This window comes from Apteryx mantelli, chromosome Z (assembly GCF_036417845.1).
Source record: "Apteryx mantelli isolate bAptMan1 chromosome Z, bAptMan1.hap1, whole genome shotgun sequence".
NCBI classification, from domain to species: domain Eukaryota; kingdom Metazoa; phylum Chordata; class Aves; order Apterygiformes; family Apterygidae; genus Apteryx; species Apteryx mantelli.
This window is the reverse complement of record NC_090020.1, coordinates 70,117,432-70,141,805: the sequence shown is the minus strand read 5'-3', so window position 1 is coordinate 70,141,805 and position 24,374 is coordinate 70,117,432. Positions and strand designations below refer to the sequence as shown.

General features: G+C 36.0%; 1 protein-coding gene across 1 annotated transcript in view; it reads right to left on the bottom strand.

The window, feature by feature from the left end:
• HCN1 (hyperpolarization activated cyclic nucleotide gated potassium channel 1) overlaps positions 1-24,374 on the bottom strand; it is a 216,191-nt gene that overhangs the window by 38,367 nt on the left and 153,450 nt on the right. Inside the window, exon 5 of the mRNA XM_067315589.1 lies at positions 8,747-8,893. Coding sequence (XP_067171690.1) covers positions 8,747-8,893 — 147 coding nt within the window. The remainder of the gene's footprint in view (positions 1-8,746; positions 8,894-24,374) is intronic.

The window sequence follows — 24,374 nt, the reverse complement described above, 5'->3', positions numbered from 1 at the left end:
TTTCCACCTCCATGTCTATTTAATCTCTTATATAAAGACTCTTCAACAAAAGAGGGCTTTATACGGATATTACGCTTTAAAAAAATTATGTTTTGGCACTGAGGAGGAGAGCCCCTGCTTTTTCAGGTAGTAAGACTTAAGAAAAAAAGCAGTATTTCACCTTTTGCTTACCTGGAAGTGAGACAGGTTTTGGAGAAAAATTGGAAGTATTTGCTTACTGTTAAATAACAAGAGTCCAAAACTACAGTTTAGACATTGAGTTTTGTTCTGGTTCTAGAAAAATGCACTATTTCTTTGTTTAAGTAAAACTAGAAAAATAGCAAAACAAGGATCTAGCATTGCCATTATGTGCAATGATTTGACTTGGATATCCCCCACAGCTTTAACAAGATTTACCTTCTTAAATCACCAGTGTATCTACTGAAAAATAGATCAATCAGTGTGCATTCAGAACAGATTTTATGCTCTGTTGTTTTTTGTTCTCTTTGCCTTGCCTTTATTTAAAGCCACATGCTTTTAAAGGGAACTCCAAATTATGCATGGGAAATGCTGTGTACCCTTCTCTGCGCTGTTACTACCATTCCTAATGTGAGCTGGGTAACATAACATGGTGAGTGCATAAAAATAGGCACATGAATTTTCTTCTATCAGACAGTTCATGACACATTGATCTCCTCTTGCTGGTAAATCCCAATGCTAATCTTTCTTTGTGGTGAGTTTCACAGACATTGGCATCTTTTAAGGGTGCCCACTCAACACAGAAACTTTTGTATTAAATCATCTCCAAAGCACTTTTACCAACTCTAAACAAATAAGGCGCAAAAAGAATGTAACCTGTGTCAGGGTCCACAATTTAAATTTCACAGTGAAAACAAAAGGAAAAGATGTTCCTTCTCACCATCTCCAAGAAGGAGATTTACTGGAAAGGGATGAGGATACATCCTTGCCATGCATCCCTGCCCTGTCTGCAGAGCAGCTTCCCACCCAGATTAGGGCTGCATCCTTCCCTTGTGCCACTTGCAAGATGCTCCCCCCTCCCCTGGCCACACTCCCCTTACACAGCTATGAAGAATTTTTTTACTTCAGAAGCACACTAGGGGAAAATGGAGAACGTTGGCAGGTACTACTAACGCACAGTATTAGATTGCTGTCTTGTAGCCAGATCCTGCAGCTCCTAATCTTGAATTAAAACAGACCATGTAGTTTCAGACACTGGATCAAGAAGGGTTTACAATTATTTTCCTAAAAGATTCAGAGAAACATTTGTTAACTTCTGTTCCATTTTCACGAAAGGACTCATTGTCATAATTCAGGGACTAGGACAGAAGAACACACAATATTAGCTGAATAAACCAAAAATTTCCAAATCTTACTAAAGAGAACACTAGCCAAAGAAAAAGCAGGCACAGTGTTAAAACAGAATGTGATTACATAAAGAAAACTAAACCAGAAGACATCTAAAGTCCTTTGTTATTACTTTTAACCTCCTGGAAATCAGCAACTCCATTTATAATTGCAATAGTATATTCAGCTCTAATAGGAATGAACATGCTGTGGTAAGCACTGTCTAATACGTATTAACTTTTCCTGGCTTTTAGCAGAAGCTACATGAAAAAAAAAGAAAAAAAAAAAAGATGCCTGCCTCTTCCCATCCCCTCCCTCTAATATTACCTGGGTAGCAGCTACAGGAACAGTCTTTCACTTCCTCACCAGTGGAGACATGACTGACACGAGGAAGTGAGATCCTGGACTGAATGAGGCAATGGTGAGAAATTCTCCCTGCGGGACAGCACGCCTGTGGCATTGGCTGTTGTTCTCTGAACGAGACAGCAATTGTTGCCCTTGTTGATGGCCTTTCTTTCTGATTCTGCTCTTCAGATGCCTGACTGGCAGATCATACAGTAGCAGATACAGACTGGACTTATTTTCTGTAACTGTCTTTGATGCCTCTCCCAGCATTCATCTTGCTGTGCTTAACTAGCATTTTGCATCTAAATCTTCTGGCACTTTTCTCAGATAACCTACCCTTTTAAGAAACAAATCAACTACTGCACTAAGATTTCTGGATTTTATTTTGATTAGTGTATTTGAAGAGCTCATGAAAGAACTGTCATGTTTGAAACGTACAGTTTGGTACCATGTCACACCTGGGGGGCACAGCATCTTAAAACACAGTAATTCAACCACTGTTGATCATCTGCCCATTTCCAAAATTAAAATGGCCTATTTATTTTTTTTAATTCACAAAACTTAATCATCGCCTTTTCTAAGAGTTTTTTTAGGGCTTTAAGCCTTGTATACATTGACTATTTTTTGAACACACTTTACACAGAAAAGTAGCAACACTTTTTTTTTAGCATTTATGGAATAAACAATGCTGCAGTATATCATCATTTATTTTGCAAGACTCATGTGTTGCATAGTTCATCCATGATGTCAGTGCTCCAGAGCATGGACTAAAGCTATATTTTATCTGTGTCTATGTGAAAAAACTTTAATGGTCTACATAAAGAGGTATTCGCCCTCTCTGTATAGCTATATAAAGACATACCCAAATGAGTTCCTCTATGACTACGTCTATACTTCTGATGCATTTTACCTTATTCTCCTCTCAAGCTTCATATCCAAGCTTCAGTGAATATAAAAATGTATAAAAGTACAGTGGATTATAATGAAACAATTACCTCTCAGTCTTCTATGACCTTAAATTTATGGACATAAGTTATTATGGAAGCAAAGTATCTGAAATTTTCAATAATTTAATATTGACTCTGACACTTTATTGTTTTTTAATAAACTCATTTGATTTTCTGTTATTATTTTAATGTTGGATGGCCTGGATCCAAAAATCATAATGACTGCACTATCAAAAAAGATTGATGTTTACTGTGCTGCAGTCGCACCACATTTTGGCCTCATACTATTAACTCTGGAGATGTCTCATCCTTTGCTCACAGGTTTATAGTATAGAGTTCTAATGAAACTATAAAGTTTTGTGATTTCTAAAGATAAATATGAAGCAGAAGGAAAGATATTATAAAAGGAAGTGAGTTTTAAAGGGGAAAATGAGAAAATTAATTGGGAAGAAGAGTGAAGTTACTGAACTGATCATTTTTAAAAATGATGTTAAGAGTACCGAATACTTTCTCTAAAAATATATTTGTCTACATGTACCAAACTAATCTGTTTTTAGTCCTATTTTTACTTAGATGCAATTACTGTTAGCAAATTATAAATCCAATAATGGAAGCTTTGCACTATTTTGTTATGAGAGTCTGTTCCTTACAAGAACTGTCACAAAATGCAACTCTTGATGTAATACTAAGCAGTGTGCTGGATCTTTTTCAGAATTTTATACCTGATTCATCAGTCTATAACAGGTACCATAACGTACTTAAATTCAATATCCCTGTGGGAACAAAAAAGGCCAAGAACTTCACCGCTTGACTTCAGAAAGGGCAATGTGTACAAATGAAGCTTGTTAAAAGAAACTAAAATGGGCTTCTTATAGGAAGATTACTGATGGAGAGGAACGTTAAGTGATGCACATAGGCAAATACATATAGTCATGTATCCATTACCACTTAGCTTTTACAGTTATAATAGTGCCATAAAAATGTAATCTCCATGCTTGGCAGTGATTAAAAAAAGCACATTAATGTTAGGAATTATTAGGAAAAGAATAACTCATATTATTATAATATCATTATAGTAGGTGCAGATCTGGTGGTCTCATCTCAAAAAGACTATAGTAGAGCTGAGAAAGAATTAGAAAATGGCAACAAGGGTGATCATGGGGATGAGCTGGCTTCTGTGCAAGGAAAGATTACATAGAATAGGACTCTTTTATCTCAAAAAATACAATACAAGGAGGGATATAGAAAACTACAACATCATGACTGGCAGGCAAAGGGTGGGTAGGAATTGACTGTACCATCACTTGGTACAAGAATCAAACCCAAAAAAGACAGTGGGAGCCAGGTTCATATCCAAGAGAAGGAGGAGGTTCCTCATGCAGCAGGGCGTAAACTTGTGGAACTCCTTGCCAAAAGGATGTTGTGGATGCACAAAGATTACACAGATTCTGGAGGAGAGTAAATAATTGGAAGGGACACCTCTCAAGGAATACTAGAGAAACCACATCAGGCTCATAAAATCCCTTGAGTTGAAAATAATTGGAGTGTAGGAGAGTAATCAAGGAAATATTATACTTTCTCTGTTCTCCTTCTTCTCTGGGTGTCATCTCACCATTACTGCTGGAGGGAGGCTATAGGGTTAGATGGACCCTGGATCCGAACCAGTTGGATTCTTCTTACGTTCTGTTCTTAGGTGAAACTGCTTATGTATGATATGTGTCTTTTAATGTTTATAATTCAAGTGCCATTTTGGAAGAGCTTATGGTTCATTTCTCATCATCTGTACCATCTCCTATTCATGTTATGACAGTTACAAAGATCTCATTTGGGACTAAGACCTTGTGAGGCCAGATGATGTTCAAGCACGTAGGTTGCAAGAACTCAGAATTAAGAAATGAGAAACTCTAGAAAACTTTGCAGGTGTCTCTGTCTGCTGAAGAACCAACGACAATATGTATAAAAGAGAAACATGCAAATTGCTACCAATTGCTAATTGCTACCTTAAGAAATGAGGGAGGGAGCTTGTTAATCGCAAATGTTAGTAAAGGTGGGACTTATCACACCATCAGCTGTGTAAAGCTGCCTTTTCTCTGAACTAGTCATCTAGGTTTTCTCTACAGTAAGTAGGGGTGGGGGAGGTGCAGAGTGAGCCTAGATGATTAGCTTAGGCTTGATGCTGAACTTTTATATAGCTAGAGCTAGGTCAGAAGAATACAATCTTGCATGGCCTGGCTAAAGAAATTTTAAATTATCCACCTGTACAGAACAAGTAACTGCCAGGAGTCTCCTGCCTATTTGACTCTCAGGAATGCTGGACAGTTATTATCAGAGAAGTCTACCTGTGAAAAAGGGCATACGCTTTTCAGTAACAGCAAAATTTTTGAATTTAATGAAAAGACACTATTTAATTCTTACGAGCAGGTAGTAGCACAGCACATGGGGCAGTGTGTGGGTCATATGGTTTGAGTGTGTAGAGCTAAGAATATCCAATTAATTACATTATCATGTGACTAATATACTCAATTTTTGCAACTAACTTAACCAGGGAAAAGATAAGGTTTTAAAATCTCCTTTTCTAATAAACATCTACCTTTGTTCCCTGCCATTAAGGGGAATTTCTTTGTTAATTCAAGTTTATCCTTAATTGATACAGGTCAGCTACTACTTGGGAAATGTATGATTTACTCAGATATGAAACACATGAAGAGCCTTGGAAATTTATTTTTCTACTTTAAAATTTAGAAATGCCCAGGGTCCTTTTTCCTTTTTAGTACAAAGCCCTAGCTTATTCTCCATAATAAACAGGTCTATATTTTTTGTTATCAAACAACGTTATCCACTCACACATATGCAGCACACCTTTTTTCAGCTTATGATTATTTAATTCATCAAATGTACTATGAATATTCCACATGAAATTTTCAGAAGCTCAGTCAAATGACCATCGATCTTGTTTTACCAAAAAAGTCTCACCTCTGTTGTAAGTATATACAGCTGTAATAATAGTGTTTATCATATAAGAATTAATTTTACACCAGATTTCTACTCCTAATTCTATGCCTTTAACTATTTTTTTAATAGTTTGAAGATCTTATTTATATAATACATAATTATTTTCCTACTTACTTTTCTACTAAAAATGAGTAAGACAGATTTTTAAAACACGGACAAAAAAAAGTCACACTTCTAAAGAGAGACTAGCTGTGGGAAATTTCAGCCCATACAGTAAACTTGAATGGCTGAGAACAAGGAGAATAGAAAACACTGCAACTTTTTTATAGCTTTTGGTGATATTCATGCTACAGTTATTAAGTAGTTTGTGTGGTTTCTTTTGTTCTGCTTACCGTAAGTGAGGAAATAGTGGTTTCAGTTGAATGTCTTCATCAGAAACTACATTCATCTTGCCAAATATGCCTCATGGAGACTCTGAATTTTTAATTCTCACCTCACACTAAACTGAAGGCATAATAAAATATAAAATTCATTAAGAACTTCAGAAATGCAGCAAAAATTTATTCTTGAATGGTGTAATTAGGATATCTGTGCTATCACCTGGATGTTACAGCCTCACGCAGTTATTGGCACATAAGATATGCTGTCCAAGATAAAGAAGAATTGTCCTCTGCCTTTAAAAGGGTCTAATTTATTATTGATTAGTCATACCAAAAAGGCACTACCCGCACTACAAAAGTGTGCGTAATAAAGTGGTAGCTAAAATAGTATTTGAAACTGCTAAACTAAGCAAACATCTAAGTGGTGTTTTCAGGGCACAGTGCATGAGCTGCTGCCAGAATTCAGACAGAATCCTTGGGAAACCTCTTCTGTCTGTCATTGCCACTGTCCAGTTTTCTCCATTTTTCTTGATATTTTTCTGGAACAACTGCTATGTTGTCACCAGGACAGTGCGCAACCTGACTGCAACTTCTGATGAAAGCACTCTGCTGGGTGGATAAATTCTTCTTTAACAATACAGAAAACAAAGAAATCATGCTATGTACAGCATGATAATAGTAAAACCAAAAACCATTCCTTCAGTGATATTCCATTCTTATTCCATGTTTTTAATGGTTCATTAATTTTTGAAATTTTCCATGCTTGTTCTCTCCCCAGAAGTGATTTGTTTTTTTATGCCTGACCAAATTTGCCTTGCATTCTTAATACGAAAAAGTAGAGAGAGAAAGGGCAAGAGGGAGAAAGAAAGAAAGAAAGAAGAAAAAAAGATTTTGCACTGGAAGGGTATTAGACTTCATTTACAGAGAAATACTTTCCTTAAAAGAGTAAATAGATTAAACTTTTTTCTGATGTCAGTCACTGCTAAGCCTGTACATACATCCACTTCTTTAACAGAGGACAAGATTAATGTTTTGACTATCACTGTACTCTAGGGATAGTTTCTGGGCTTTCTTTTTCTGTCCTACATGACAGATTTTTATGGTACATTCTCCTCTTTGTTTCCTCATATGACATTTCAAAAGGCACCAAGGGGAGCTCAGGGTAAACTGACAGTACAAAACCCAGAGCCCTCCATCTGCCCTCCAAAACATTTACAAATCCACAATATAATAATAATGAGAGGACTCTGAGGCTACCTCTATGTTAGGGAAACAAATGGGCCCAGGCACTGGAATTCAATCATCTATACTGTTAAATTGTGAGAATAATCATGGTTTGGCCTGATTTTGACTTGGACCATCTGGTACTGACCCAACAATTTTGGGCACAGTTCACCATTCCCAGTTGGCAGTTTGTAGGGAGGGAGGCCACTATGAGACTTTAACAACACAGACGTGGTCAAGCTGTGCCAGCTGGCCTCAGAGCTTCTGAACAGGCATGGCATTATTTCTTATAGATATAGCTTGAATATGCCAACTATTTTAAATATGGAATTTGATTGATTTTGGAATTGGATTATACGATATGTTTCCTTTTCACAACAAAGAGCTGGATTCAACAGTGCAGACAATCCCTTACAGACCTATGTTCTCATTATTCTGCAAACCTTGCTGAAAAAGAATAAACCCTCACATATCTTTCCAAAAGTACAGATGTCATCCTGTGCTCTGTAGGGAGTTAAAAGTACAGATGTCATCCTGCACTCTGTTGGGAGTTATATATGCATGTATTCAGCACCATCCCTGCCATGGCAGGGATATTAAAAGGCATTACTTGGTATCACCAAAAATAACAGAGGATTCATCATACTCCTCCTCTTTTTTCCCCTTTTCTTGTTTATTTTCTTTTCCCTGCTTATGCTTTCTCCTCTCTTTCAATTTCTTTTTTTTCCTTTCCTCTGTTTTTTTCTCTTCCCTTCAGTGGAAGATATCAGCCAACTGATAATACAAAACAACATCCTTGAGCAGGTCAGGCATGAGTCTCATCCAAGAGAAGACAGTCAGATCTATATTCCCATTAAGCAGGTAGCTCTGTTTCAGCCAGATGAACCTTGCCTTCCTCCCACACAAACACCTTATGGAAGAAAATTCCAACTGCTTCCACACAACAGAAAATAATAATTAAAGACAAAACCAGAATACAGATCGGCTTTTTAATAAAAGAGTTATTTCTGATGGATTGAATATCCTGTTATTATTTTCAGCTTCCTGGTCTCAAGTAAAGACCTTCTTAGCCAAGGATGCTACTTCACTGAACGAAATAAAGCAGCTCTCCCTTCACTGGTGGCTTTCATTGCTCTCATCTGCACTGATATTCTGGTAGCAAGAAGGGAGTGTAGAACAAAGCTTTCATCCAAGGCCATTCTAGTCCAGCCTCTCTCTATTTTAAAGAATGACACAGGAGGAAGAAGGTAAAGAGAAATCTCAGCAATGTGTAAACCGGAGTTTGCCTCAACTAAGAATGGTATTTTACTCTCTCTTACATCCTTGTGTGGCAATGACTGACAGACTTGTTCAGAGAGTGTAAACATGCATATTTCTTTGTATCAATCCCATCTAACATAAAGTTCATTCTCCTGATCATTCATTGACCAGGTAGATGGTCAAATGAGATTAAATGTTTCAGAATAGAAACAGAAATAGCATTTTAACATAGAAATAGCAAAGACATGAAAGCTCTTCATACTAGGAAGAACTGCTTGGACACTTTAATCTTACCTCCCTAAGGGGATCATTGAGCTCATTGAGAATATTTTCTTCATCAAAAATCTTGCCTTGGTAGCGGTGTTCATAGTAATCATGGATCTTCTGGCGCATTTCAGCAGGTAACTTGTGGAATGACATGTACTGTTCCACTTGTTTGTACTATTAGGAAAATAAAAGAAAGAATTAGAAAACAGAAAAACTTTTTAGTCTTTCTACAGGCACCTAGAAAATGAAAGTTCATTCATGTATCTATTAAGAAATGCAAATTCTAAAACATTTCTAATATATCCAAAATTCAGTATGTTCATGAAAGATAGCAAACAGCAGAGCCAAGTTTGCTGATTTCAAACATGAACACCTAGAACTACTGTTATATATTTGATAAGGTGCAATATAAAAACAAATCTGTCAGAAAGCCATTTCAGAAGATCACAACAAAAGGAGAAACAGCTGCAGTATGCATACTACGCAGAAGTATGAGAAGAGGATTGCTATAGCAAATTTCATGAAACTAAGGAACTAAGTAAATAGAAACCTTTTCTATACTATAAAATTTCTGTTCTAAACAAATATAACCATTTGACTTACAGTTAGGGGTTTAAATAAAGGGGAGAGGCATCAGCTAGTAGTAGATATCAGTAAAATTATCAGGACTTTGGGTTTGCAACAGCAACATTAATGAGACATAGATCTACTTGAACATTTTGGTGTTAAATGGCAATTATCAGTGCTGAACATTTTATATATTTTATTTTACAAAGATGACCTTTTATACATGTCAGATGACCCTTACAAAAGATTAGTTACTTTAGTATTACTGTTGCTCAGGTGGCAATATAACAACTGAAAACAATGGAAACTGCTTTTAGCAGTGATGCTAATATCCACATTACTGCCTGAGTTTTAGAAGCCAAACCCTCAAACTTGTCATGTGTTCCCTAAATTCCCAGCTATATACAGTTCCAAAACCACACAAATGCCATTTTTAGCTCATTCCATGCAGCAGACAAGGAAATTTTATATAGTGTATATCTATTCCTTTACTACTGCATTCAGAGTTTAAGGCATGAAATTTCAAGAGATGAATATGCTTTATTAAGGTTGTTTATAAGGTGACTAAAGAACAACATTAAAATCTATGTAGTTAACAAAGCAGAACACACTCCCTCAGGAGAATGAGGGGAAGATAGAGGTAAGTGTTGAACGAAAAAACTAGTCATGGCATTAAGAAACGAAAAAAAAAAAAGTGGGGTAAAACAGAGATGACAGGACCCAGGAGACTCAGAGAACCCCACTCTGTTTGCCTCACCTGTGTTATGCTTCCTTGTCTCTACTAGTCTTCTGTCCTGTCTCCTCTTTTGTTTGCTCCCAAACCTGCCTGCCTGCCTCAGAAGCCCTCTTGAAAAGCATAATTTTCAGAAAAGATAGTCACAAGCTAACATACACAGAGCTGTACTGTACAAAATTGTATGATACATCTGAGATCCAGAAAATGGGGAAGTTGCCTTAACTGCAAACTGACAAGTACCACGGGAGGGAGACTTTTGCCCCTCAGGCCCCCCATCCATGACTCAGAGGAGATTAAGGTGCTGAGACACAGAAAGAGAAAATCCCTTGCAGGCTTACAGGTGAGTTAAAGCTTGGCAGAAACTTGGTTTCCTTATGTAAACAGTCTTCATTTAAATTTTTCTTCCTTTTTTTTCATGCTTAATTAGGCAATTTTAACTCTGTTTTCAGTAAAAAAGCCAATGAAGGCTTAATTAGGATCAGCATCTCTGTAGGGCAATTAAATGAATTTATAATGTACATGCACTCCTTATGAACTGTAGCACATATCCTTAAACTTGTATAATTGAAGGCTATTCAACCCTCTGGAACTGAAATTAGTTTTTGCTTTGCAAAGTGGCATAAGATTAGGTGGAGCCATGTGTACAAGATGCATTCCCTAAATAAGAAGAAAGTAATTTTGCATGAGACTAACTATTTAACAATGTATTATGAGTATATAAATCTGGTTTAACCTCTCTACTACTATTTTGCACCTCTGAAGCAAGGATTCTTCTCCTTCCTTTAAAAGTAGGATTTAAATTTGTGTGCTTATCATTGGTTTTTGCTCTGATAAGGAGAAATTTAGCCATATATTCTGGGTGTGAATGAGAGCTCTGGGACTCCAGAAGACAGCCGTGTCTCAGCATAAACAACGTATCGCTTCTAAAATTATGCTACTAATCAGCTGCAGCTAATCTAGGCATGGATTTATCTGCAGGGAAGGGATTTTAGATCTCCCAGTATTCTGTATATCTCACTGAGGTGGTGAAAAAAATCCCGGAAACTGTGCAGTGCTCTGGCTTTTCTGCAGCTTCTCCAAACCAAAGCCAAGGAGAGAAGATGCTGCACTGTACAACGTCCACTTCATGCTTGTGTCCAACCCTTCATTGCTGTGTCCTCATGTAAGAAGGATGAGTAACACAAGGGCACAACCAGATGAATGAGAGGGTAAAGACGGCAATATGCTCCTTCACGCAGGAGCTCCACCCTTCTACCCCCAAATTATTTGCATTCTGATATGCTTGAGCAATGCTTATAAAGAATAATCCTTGCTAATCAAAAATATACATTAATCTGAGATAGACAAGATATAATGCAAGAGAGATGTGAAGGACTTTCATAGCAAAATAACCTTGAAGAACAATTGCTAAAAGCACTTTGCTTCACCAGCAATTTACACTGCTCACTTTCATTACTGTTGTTATTTGAATAGGTGCTTGCTCCCACACAACCTAGCTCTTTTCTCTACCTGGGATTATGCTTGCATAAGAGAATTTTAGGGAAACAGAAATAATAATACTAATATGAATCCAGTGACTTTTACTACTGGGTCTCAAAAATGTTTCCAAATTAATAGCACATGGAATAATAGAGACTTCTGTTTATTAGCAACATCTGTTTTCCAATCTACAACTAGGAAGCTGTTCCCAGAAATATTTAGCTATCTAAAATACTATCAAGGTCTCTTTCCATGTCCAAATCTGACCCTGTGAGTGTACAGTATACTATCACTACCATTCTGAAAAGAATCTTTGCCTAACCTTTTTCAATGTGATTCTGACTCATATTCTGTATCATTCATGCTACTTCTCCCCCCCTCTTTACATTCTACCATAGTACTAATGTAAAGTGTTTCCTCAAAAGCTTTAACTTGTCCTTTTTTTTTCAGCAACTGATACCTGTCACTAACTAAATCCCAGTCATGATCGCTTTTTATTTCTAGAATATTAAGCAAGTTTATGTTTTTTTCAACCTATTATATATTATTGGCAATATTGAGGAGTTGCCAGCTTAGTTGTCACTGTGGTATCTCACACACTAGTTGCAAAATATGTGCTAAAATGATACAAGGATAGAGCAAAATTAATATGGTCTTGTTCATTCTGTGTAATAAAACACCCATTTGTTTAAAGTTAATTTTGAAGAAATTTTTCTTTCAAGTTACCACAGACACTAAAAAACGTTAAATATGGAGATGTTTTTACTTTTAAATATTTATTCTGCTTTTTCATGCTCTTTTTCATTTCAAATTCAATGTCAAAAAAGGTTTAAAAATTCTCACTAGCACCATGAACCCTTTAAATAAATACGAAAATTCAGTAGCTTCTCATGGTTTGTCTGAGCGAGATTTTACATCTGAAGTTGATAACTTGATAATGAAATTAAATTTAGTCAAAAATTTTGTATTTGAGTTGGATTTAAAAGAGCTGTGCCTGATTCCAAATCATCCATCAGACCTGACACTTGAACCTGGGTCTTCATATGTGAATGGAATCATTTGTCACTAATGACTCTTCTTGTCACACTGCATCTCTTCCCTCCTAGACTGAAAATTTTGTTTTGCTTGTTTGTTTTTTGGTTTTGGTTTATTCAGAAAAGCGACGTCTTAATTCCACATTTACAGAAGTGCCTCAGGCTCTTTTTTTACACCTGTGTGAAATAATTTCAATACAACAGCAAGTTCCCTCAAAACTGACGATCATTTCTTCTTTTGGCTTTTCTTATGCCACATGGGAACCTCCAGTCTTTGGAAGGACAACATTAAAAATATAAAAGATTGCGCTAAATCTTTTTTATTCTTTGATCTCAAGTTGCCTTTTCAGCCTTGCTCCTACCGGACACTGCAGAGAACTAGATTCTCCAGGGAGTAAGAAGTAAGGGATTCTGCATGTGCTGATCTCCCAGGTAGATTCTGCTTCACATTCTTTAGAAATGGAGTGTTAGAGGCCTCAAAAGGCACAGATGAACTCTACCTTTGATTCCAGGGTACTGAGGAGAGAAAAAACAGGCATCCAGGCTCTTCAGCAGAGCCTGTGCTGGATGAAGACATGGCAAGACAAAAGAAAAGTAGGATAAACCTTTTAAAATGAGCATCATTGCTATGTCTGATATTACTACACTCAAGTATGGGTTTAAATTCCTATGGAACTAAGAAGTTTCCATAAAACCCTAAGGGCAGTCCAGTTAATTTCAGTATGTTTCATTGAAATCAAATGATTTCAGACTCCTTTAAAAAGACTCTTAATGCATAATTACCTAACTGACTGCTATACATGAAAAGATCGTCTTCTTTCTTTCTTTTCCCTGAGTCAGTTGGCTTCTACTCTGAAGTATGGAGATCAGAAGCCTTATATATCCTACTTTATGCAATTTGAAATACTTTTATTACCCATACAAATACCTATTTTTGTATCCCACTGTGCTTCAATAGTATCTTGCCTCATTAAATTCTACATATTTCTTGCATGTACTTTGCATATTCTTTTAGCACTTTAATTTTCCTGTCTCTCAAATTCATTATATGTTGTCTTATACTCTGAAAAAAAACCACTCCACAGTATTTTTGAATGCTGTTTTTTGTACCTGTTACAAAGAAGCACTTCTAGTCTTTTCAGTATCCCACTGAATGGAAGAAACACTGTTCTTCTGACCACAGCTGTCTCTTTATTAAGATGAATACTGAATTGTGTGTCCTAAAGTGAATATGTATATTAATTTGATTTATATATTATGCTGCCATCACTTAAGAAATTTCTATCCCAGTATTTCATACTCCTCAATAAAATTAGAATGTCCATAAATGTGGCACAATTGAGAAATAAAATTGCCAAAATAGGCAAAAGCTAAGTGGATTTCAAAGTTAAATAATATTTCACAGGATTTAACCAAAAGCACTATCCAGTAATAACTGCTTCTTGCTGTTTCAGCCATAAAATATTCATGTGCTCATTTTATTTAGCAAAATTCTGCTCATATGTTCCTCTAGCAAAAGGTGAATAATCCAACATCAATCATATGAGGTCCTTAGTAGAGTTGGTTAGGAAATAAGTTATGCAGAAAAAAAAATCCCCCCACAAAAAGAGGGCAAGATGAAGACTGGGGTCTTTATTTTTTCATAATAATGTGAAGTTAAACTGGAGGGAGTATTTTAAAATGAAAACAGTATCCCAAAGCAGGCAATATCCCAGTGAAACAAGAGTAATAGAAACCTGAATGTTGATCTCTCACAAGATACTGTAGTATGTAAGTTGAGCCTACCAGGTCCTTTCCTCATGATATTTAATAACTATCAAGTTGCCATTTTCAACCGAAAAATTTTCAGAGTGGTAATAATCTTTACAGCTCAACGCTCAGCCCCTGACACAGTAAATCATATAAAGATATGAAATACATGAATAGTATCAATTGAAGACCATGGAACTAATGACATGCTCAGTGTTACTATACACTTACTTGTACGGTACTGGTATCTTACCGGTACCTGATCACACCCAAACTGCTTTAAATCCCTGCAGGACCAAGTGCCAAAGTCAGATTATTCCAAAATGTCAACACTCAACAGCTCTGATAACTGACTAGTTTTTCAAAGGACCTAGCATCTCCCTTCTGCACTTTTACCTGAAAATCTAGCTTGAATTATCTACCTTTTACACATTGTACATGACTTTTAGCAATGATTTTGTCCTTGGTAATTGGGCCTCTCCCTCTCTCCTAGGAAAATTACCCCCCAAGGAAACTACAAATATCTGTAAAAATGTTTATGTTCAGGTTAATTCTCTTTCCTTTTACAACAAATGCAATCCTGATCCTTGGAGTATATTAGCAAAATATCTTAAAAATATTAATTATATTTTAAACATACCATATAGGATATTAATATAAAGTGAATCACATATAGACAGGTTAGAAGAAAGACAAAACAGAGCTTTACTTTATTGGAGATCTATATCTAGTCAAAGTCACAGCCTTACAGATATAAATATTTTGATGATACATGCAAAAAATAAATCCTGTGTAATGATTACAAATGTAAAAACAATTCATTTGTAAAATCCTTCTGCTAAATTAAGCAAGTTCTGTCCTGCAATTTAGATGCAACAAATACATCAGGATTCTTAAAATTGTTTGAGAATGCCTGTCTGCCAGGTATAAAAGGAGAATCTAAGTAGCATTATAATATGCATGGGATGGGTATTGGCAACTTGCTGAACAAGAGCAGGAAGGTGAGAGGAGGCAATCTGAAGATGAAGCACTTCTGAATAATGAACATCAAATGAAGAACCATCACAAATCTGCATGGATTCTGAACTACATTAGGAAAATAGGTCCCCTGAGTGACTGAATTTATTCCCCTGCTATTGCCAAACCCACATCATACAACTCCTTATATAAACTGATCAAACCATCTCAAGAACAGTTAGATTTCTCTCTCCATCAATACTTTTATATTGTTATTGTTTCAGAAATCTCACTGAACTAATAGTTCTGAACCTTATTCTAAGCTTCAGTAAAAAGGTACTTGGAGACAGTTTAAATCAACTAATGCTTAGGAAAAAATTATCCAGCATCTCTGAAAGCTCTTCTCTGTTTTTAGTATTTCTCCCCAGTGTGTTTACAGATTGGAATCATATCTCTTCTCAGTCTCATCCAAGTACTTTTCTGCTTTTCTCTCAGAAGATAGCATACTAGCCATCTTCTTTTTCATCTGTCCTAGTTTGAGTTCATCTGTCTCCAACTGGAATGACTAGGATTGTAAACAACATTTCAGAGGAAGTCCCAGAGGAATGCTCAGCGCCATTATTTCTTTTTCTTCTACTGGAAAACCTCTTCCCCAACAGCCTACGATGACATTCCCTAGTGCATTGAAATGGTGGCTTGCAGTCATGGTATGATCAGCTTCACCACCCAGATTACTCTTTTCCTCTACCACTTAAAAATGCCACACTCATCGTCTTCTAGTTTATAGCAAAAGCTTGCATTAGCTCCTGAGACCTTGCATTTTGAGTTACTGAAATTCATCCTATTCCTACTGCTTCACCTTTCAAAGCTCATCTGATTCTTTGAGTATAGTTTCTTCATCTTTTTATAGCATCTCATGCTTTATATTGTCACTGAACTCATCACACCCCTCAAGATTTACACAGGCCTACTCACAGCATTATTCCTTGAGGCATTTTTCTACTAAACTTGCTCCAGCTTGATATTTGGAAAACACTGTGATGAGACCACAGTCTAACTGGGGGAAGGACTGGCAATAGTACAGGTGAAAGCAGAGAAAATTGCTGCCTTAAAACAGCTTTGCTGATGAAAGCAGGATGAGGTCTACATTCCCAAAAGCAAATCAGCTTTGTGTAGATGACAAGTTATACTCTACATAGTAGGTGTCACACAGAAGAGATCCCAGAAACTTCTACCTACACATAATCACTCTTAAATAATTTTATTCTTTGTACATTTTTATCTCATACTACATTCAATAAATCAAGTAAATCAAAAGGCAGCAAATTTGAGAATCACCAAATTGGGCTTTAAACAGAAACTTACAGAATTACAAAATTAAGACCATTCTCCTTCTGTGCTAAACAGTCTTGAAAAACGTGAACCGACAAGGATTGGAAAGTTATTAGTGCAATACCCAAGTTCAGCTTTCTAAAAGTGTCTAATTTAACCTAGTTATACAGACTCTCTGTTGTCAATGGAGAGAAATAAAAGGGGGCAATTCATCTCATTCTAAAATTGATGGCTTGCATTGATGGAATAAACTCCCCTCTGTCATGCTTATCTCTCTCTCCATTGACTCTAGATGAGGTCTAAATGACTAACACTGAGCAATTACCGATGTTAGGTGAAATGACTCCTACCTCTGTGGAAAGAATTCACAACATTAACTGTAAATGCACGTTTTAAAATACAAATATATTTAAAGATTCTAGATTCTAAAATACAAAGCTTTCTGTTGTGATATGCATACATAAAGCACGTGATCTAATAGGAAAATACTATTCATGGATTACTTTCAAGTTCATTTGCCCTTATAATTGTGTTTTTAAATTTTAACTTAATCATTAAACTTAAAGAATAAATTTAATAAACTTGGTTATCAAAAGAAGAAAGTGAATGCTGAAGGGAGGCACTGACTAATCTTTAGTTATAAAATGCCAGGTAAGGATTTTATATTTGTGTTTCAAAGTCCTTATGGAAAAGCAGACAGCTGCTCTACATGAGGTTATCTCTGAGTTAAAGTAAGGAAACGCAGTTAGTAGACTGATGCTTTACTGAATAAATCCACTGGACTACAGAAGTTTGGAGTAGAAAAGATTTGATTTTAATAAAGCAGTATAAATAGCATTTTTCTCCTTTGTCTAGCTCTTCAGTGTTGATTTGACCCTTGACTCAGATGACTGTCTTGACCTTATTTTACCTGGCAGATTGTATGACATTTCAAAGACCAGCTCATCTTAATAGGTTTTCAAGTAAGTGTTGAATAAAAAGAAATAGCCCAAATATTTTTAGATTATTCAAGTAGTTTTATCTTGGTAGACTCTTTCTATAAAAACACAGTTTACAATGTTATGAAACAATTTTCCAGCTTTTTAAATCCCTGTGGAAGTTCATTAGCTTTACACGGGAGTTCAGTTGGAATTCCTGCTCTTTCCACAAAATTTAAGCGTGATCAATGTCAAAATCCTTCTTCTCTGTGCTATGGTGCCACAGGGCCTTGAAACTTGAGCTGAAAGAGGTGAGGAATTCTGTCCTTCCTGTCATCCTTCTCTTTGCTGAGCACAGATTAGAATTTCTACCTGCAGATTTATTTATTTTTTTATAGGGAAGAAATAAAACAAAATAGTTCATCACAATTCTAGGGGGAATAATTGAGTCAAAACACCTAAACATTTAACTTTGTCTGAGTTTGACATTAATTTGCTTCTCATCTGCGGGGTATTAGGTCCATTATTTCTTTGCAGGATGCACCCACCAGACAGACAACTTTTCAGGAAAAGAGACTGTTGTGTCATGGGAGGTTTAACAAGGATCCCATGACACAAAACAGGAGGGATGGTATTTGCAATGGCTGTTTGAGCAAATACAATTTAACACTTAAGTTATCCAAAAAGAAATATAATTATTACAGCTCACCAAGTTAAAAGCTTTGATTTGCTTTAAGACAACAAGATATTATACATTTTATTTAATTTTTTGATGGAAAATGGATATTATTTACTTCAAGTGTGGAGACAATCTTTTTTTGTGGAAAATTTCACTTTGTGGAAAGTGTGTTTAAAAAATGAAAAAAAAAGCAGGATTAATACGTAGCTCTAGAGATAATGAGAGTTATATGGACACTGACAGAACTGAACAATGATTACACTCTTGCAAAGAATCACAGCTGGTGCGAGACTTTGCCATATTAACCACATGAGAGGTTCTATAGGCCCTTTCACAATATTATTCAAATGTATAAGTGGACTTGGAAAGCAAACAACCACTGAAATACAGAAACTAGGAAATATTCAGGAAACTTCAATTCCTAGCTAAAAATGCAACAGGTATCAAAATAACATTCCGATTTACAGTTCACTGAAAATTAAGAAATATCTGTAATCTCTATCATGCTAAAATTTGGTATTCAATTAAATCTTGACATTGCTCAAATTACATTGATGAAGACATATTAAAACTGCAAACTCAAGTCACAAATCACCAAAAATTAATTGGAAATTTATATATATACATATTTCTTTTGCTGAGATTTCATCCTGCAGCACAAGGATAACTGTACGTGCAATGAACGTGTACTGAAGGAATATAAAAAGTAGTTTTCCTCCTTATGAAAAAGGGGTAATGCAATTAAAAAAAAATTCTTTCATCAAAATATGCTTTTTAAGATTAAGGGGCTAAGATTTGCAAGATTCTGTGCAAAGGCCACAGAATGAAAATACATAAATACTATTTTTAAGAGACTATTTTGGATAGAAACATTGTATATTTTAAAGCAGCCATTTTACTAAAATACTTTGTAAACTGTTTTGATTAAAGTCTAAAAATCCTATAATGCATTGCCATTAAGATGGTATGTACAAACTAGATGGTGAAAAAATGAATAAGTAATTTTACTCAGCACATTTCCCCCTTTTTATGATATGTATCTCCCCAACATAGGACATTGCTTTTTTCACTCATTCATTTCATTTAAGAAATTAGATAATAGATTGTTTATAAACTTTTAAAATGAACTCTTAACTCATGTATTCAATAATTCCAACTCACTAGCTGAGCTGCATGGTGTGTGTCTAAATATCACATGATTGTTTGCTGAATAAATAATCTAATCTGTATAAATAAAAATAATGTCTGAAAAAAATCCCTGAGGCTTGATTCTCCCAGGAAGAATCTGAATAACATGAGATAATCGTAGACAGCAGGCTATATATTTTTTTCCTTTTCCAAGAACTTCCAGTCTAAATTCATAAATTGGTTCTATGTTAAAATAATAATAAAAGACATTAAGTTATGGATTAATGGGAAAGGAATGAGAAGAACCGCATAGCTTTTATTTGTTCAATTTTCTCTTGTCACTTTTATTCCAAGAACCTGCTATTTTTCTCTCCTTTAACTCCTTAAACGTCTCACCAACTGCAAGTGTTATTCCTGATACGCAGTGTTATAAATGAGGTAAAAACTGTTCTTACTCACAAAAGATGGAGAAACCCTATTTTTGGCCCATCTATTGTCTGATTGCTGGAGTATGGCCGGGACATGTAGATATTGTGGGATACCGTTACATACATCTTTTCCATCTCAAACTGCAGACAGTGCTATTTAATGAACTGGTCAACTGGCTGATCTAAAGTCTCCAGAGTTATCTCCTCTCTGCAGTTATTGTCAGTCATACAAACCATTCACAAGCTGTGGGTACACCTTGATTCACAGGTACAGAACCAAATAGTAATATACTGGGTCTATTGCACTGTCTTAATGTGCTCATGCCAAGTCTCTAGCCTGGAGCTTCAGGTACAGGTAGGTAGAATAAAGTGGAAAACATGCTCCCTGATGAGCTAGCCTCTCTAGTAAGAGAATCCTACCTCCATAACAAGCATTCCTGCAAGAATGCAAGACTGTCACGTTATATTAACACAATATAGGTTTAAAATTCTATCTATTGCACTTAGTTGAGCACCTGAATGGTTTTTAGGTTACTGGAGGACAGAGGGGAGAATGGTCAAAAAAATATCTTCCCAACCTGTAAGGAATTCTAGACAAAAAATTCCAAAGTATTTAAGCTTCAGTTCTATTTAGTCTCACTTCACATTTGCAAGCATTAGCTTCAGTAGCTGCTACTGCATATTTGCAATTTGCAGGGCACATTTTCCCCTATATCAGCATGGTTATTTCATCTGTATAGGACATCTCATTGATTCTGTCCTACCATTAAAAAAAATACTTTAAAGCTCCTGTTTTATATTTAGTAGAGGATTGCAGAGAGTTTCCATCCGCTTGGCCAAAAGGGCCTTATGTCCTCTGCTGAAAACTCTACCAAGAATCCATAAATATTGCTATACCACTTTTAAGGATTATTGTACATTCATTGTTTGTACATGTCATCCTATTAAAATCTTTTTCATCCTAGAGTTGACTCAGATTATTAGAGGATCATTAGAACCTGAGTTGGGGAATAAAAGAAAAGTTTTGAATGTTGAAATATCTCCCTGTTCCAGGTGGGACAAGACTCAAATCCCTGTTCATCTCTCAAATGAGTTCCCCAATGACATTCCCAAATGGAATGCCTTCTATTTCATAAACATCAATTTTGCGTAGCCCTTTGGACTACAATGGCAGGCTATTTCATGAGCCAGCTGAAGTTAAGATCTGACTGTTGAAGCACAAAGACACAGCCTCTAACAGAATACTTCATCAGCTTAGCACTAACCTTAATATTTACTCATATGACAATAAACTGAGGTTACGGTTGTATAAGCCAAAAATAAATATGCACAGATATTTTTTCAGAAAAGGCACCAAGTAGTGAACCTGAAAATCAACCACCTAGTTACCTTATTTTGGTAGTAGCAAAATAATAAGCTCACCTGTTTATCACATAGTCAATACCCTAAATAGCAGTATTCACTAAGAATCCAGAGACACTTCTACAGCCTGCTTTCTTTACTGCTACTCTTCTTAGCAAACAGATATATTCACAGAAGAAAAGAGTTCATAATCAATGATAGATCAAAATATAAAGTTTCCTGGGGGATGATGTGATAGGTTCGCTTTATAGTTCTTTATCACTGACTGGAACTGAAGCGAATGTTTAGCCTAAAAGCTATCATCTGTTTATTCTCTATTTTTCACTAATTACCCCCCAAAGAGCACTGTTGCTTGCAAGAATGCTTTAAGCTGCTATTTTACTTACATGCAGTAATTAAACATTTCCTTTTGATCGCCACAAAATACACAACCTCTTATTATTATTCTTTTCAATTAGTGTAATTGAGAAATTGATTAAGTTATAGTGAATTTTCTGAATAGGATTTGTTTTCTTAGTCTGTTCTTTGTCTTGTGCAAATTTGTCTTTTACTGTTTTAAAAACAGAAGGGGAGGGAAGGATCACGAAAACCAAGCTCATTTCCTCTCTTCACAGAGGCAATGACAGAACTCTCTCTGATTTAATGAAACAAGCATCAAAGCCCCAGGGAATGAAAGGACAAGCATCTCTTCTCTATGCTATGATAGGTGAAATTGTATAAAGTCTAAGGCAGGATGATTTTCTTTTTTAATGAGAAAAATACTGTACAGATGACAGCTTATTTAAAAATATCAGATATGCTGTAATGGCCTCTTCTGAAGTTGCCAATTTTGAAGTGAAATTTAATACCTATCTAGTCATTTTGTACAATTTTCCTCATCTTTGGATTTTTTTGGATTTATTTTGCTTTGGATTTTTTTTCTTTTCAATTTGCCTGTGCCTGTAAAAAAATGCATATAGATTATAAAAAGGGCCTGGAGTGAGGGGAGATGAGGCAGAATGAACCATCCCACAGCCTCATGCACTCTGGGAGGAACTGTGGGGATAAAAGAGGTCAGCTCGTCTCTGCTCAGTCAATCTTTCAGTTCAGTTACCGGCACAAATCGAATTTGTGCTGGCTGAAGTACCTGTGATGCGGGGATCTGTCCACAGGAATTGAATGCAGGCTACAGCTGCCTTTGGCTCAGACTCTGAACACAGGGTGACAAGTGTCAATTACCATCTTTTTTTGAATCTGGTTTTTAGAAATGCCTATTACGTCTGCCTATCAGGAACTGTGATTTACTGTGGCATGTCTTTCACCTTACCCTATTGATCCTGTAATACAGAAACATTGCATGATACTAAATTTGGCACCTGCTACAATGCCTTTAGCTAAATCTCCATGCTTAATTGATTAGCATCTTGCACAGAGATCCAGTTATCTCATGAAGCAATTTAAAGTAGTAATTTAAAAAAGGAACATAGAAAGGAAATAATTAGGTTGAAATTAGGTTACTTTATTCCTATTGTTAAATAGTTGTAATGAAAAGAAAAAAATAATGTCTTATTTGCACTGTAACTGTTACAGCTGCTTGGTGTTGCGCCAACATCTATGCTACTAGTAGTACCAGCATGAGTAAGACAGAAACACTGGCACAGTGCAGCTGCTGATCCTGGAAATTCTGGCTCTGATAAGGCCTAATTGTAGCTTGCCAGCTTTTTTGTATTACTTAGTGGAAAATGCCAATTCATCAAAAAGAACTTGCTTTTTACAAGGATCCATTTCAAAACTTGTATGGCAATACGTTTATCGTGCCTAGGAACGTCTGTCCAAAGGCAAAGGGAGAGAGAAAGAGATCCTTTGGTAAACAAAGACAGCCCAGTTGCTCAGTTACAGATGTATTGCTTTTCTCGACTTCTGATCAGAGACCTGAACCCGGACTTCCCTCATTTCAATGCAGGGTCATATTGATCAGGAAATTGCTATTCTAGCTTGGGCATCTCTCAAAGCCTCTTCTACTTTATATAATAAACGTGTTTCAAGCTAGAGAAAGAGGGAGAGGAAGAAAGTTTCTCGTTCTTCACGGGGGTAGAAATCGGAGTGTAGAGGATGAGATCTCTCCTCACTTTTTCAGTAAATTAACCACTTACAGAATCAAGGTGGTGGGAAATACTGACAAAGACTCATCCCGTGCAGATGCTGTCTCAGAAAAGAAGAGTCACTGGATGGAAATAATACACCTTATTGCAGGCATTTAAAATGTAAACACCTGAGTCAGTGCTAGACGGTTGCCGTACTAAGATCTTTTTAAGAATCTGCAGAACTAAAGGAGACCAGAAAAAACCTATTCTGAGCAGGCACCTTCATTAATAATAACTATTATTACTTTATGATATATTGTTTAATACATATAGTCTGAATCCTTTCTGCATACTGCATGATGCAAAGAGCCCTTTTACTATAAAGATGACTTGCAGGTTGTTATTCATGCTTTTACATCATCTTCAATTGTTTATCAGACTCTCTTAAAGTCTTCAGCTTTCACCAAAATCACTGCTGTTAACACACAATATTTACTGGTATTCATGATTCTGAGCTTTCTACACCAACAACTGCAACAGCCTCCAATAGGCTGAAAAACTGATTACCTTTGTCATGTTCCCAGGGGTTGTTTCATCCCTTCTTACAAAATATCTGTAATCTTCTCATCTTATTTTTCTCCTTACCTTGTCTTTATCTAGTCTGGGAGCATAAACACTTCAGAGACATCCTTAGGGAAATGAATTTATGGCATCTAGAGGCTTCCCCAATAAATGACAGCGCCAGTGTCATGGTAGTAAAGTAATATTCCAAGCAGCCTTTTGTACTCTCTTGAAAAGGAGTGATTATAGATCTGGCAGTTCCAGAGAAAGGCCTGTAAGATACAGGATGTTTCTCTTTGTATTCCAAAATTATGGAATTTATTCACTGGATATAGGAAAACTTAACATGTTTTTATAAGAATTAAAGATAATTCTTTAATTAGAATAAATAGAAATAAGAGGACTGGAGAACCTATTGGGGACAGAAAAGCTTCAAAGTTACAGTATTTGTGAAATGTCTGGTTCTGAAAAAATAGTTCAATGCACCAACCAGAGCAGGTGTTATTTTCTAGTTTCCAAAAAGACAGAGAAAAAGCTCTTAATAATATTGGATTACTTCCCACATCTCTGTCAAGATTTAACTCTCAAACAAATTATGACACTTTTTTTCTGTGCTGATCATTTTGCAGAAACATTCAGAGAAAGTATTTTATTCAATACAGC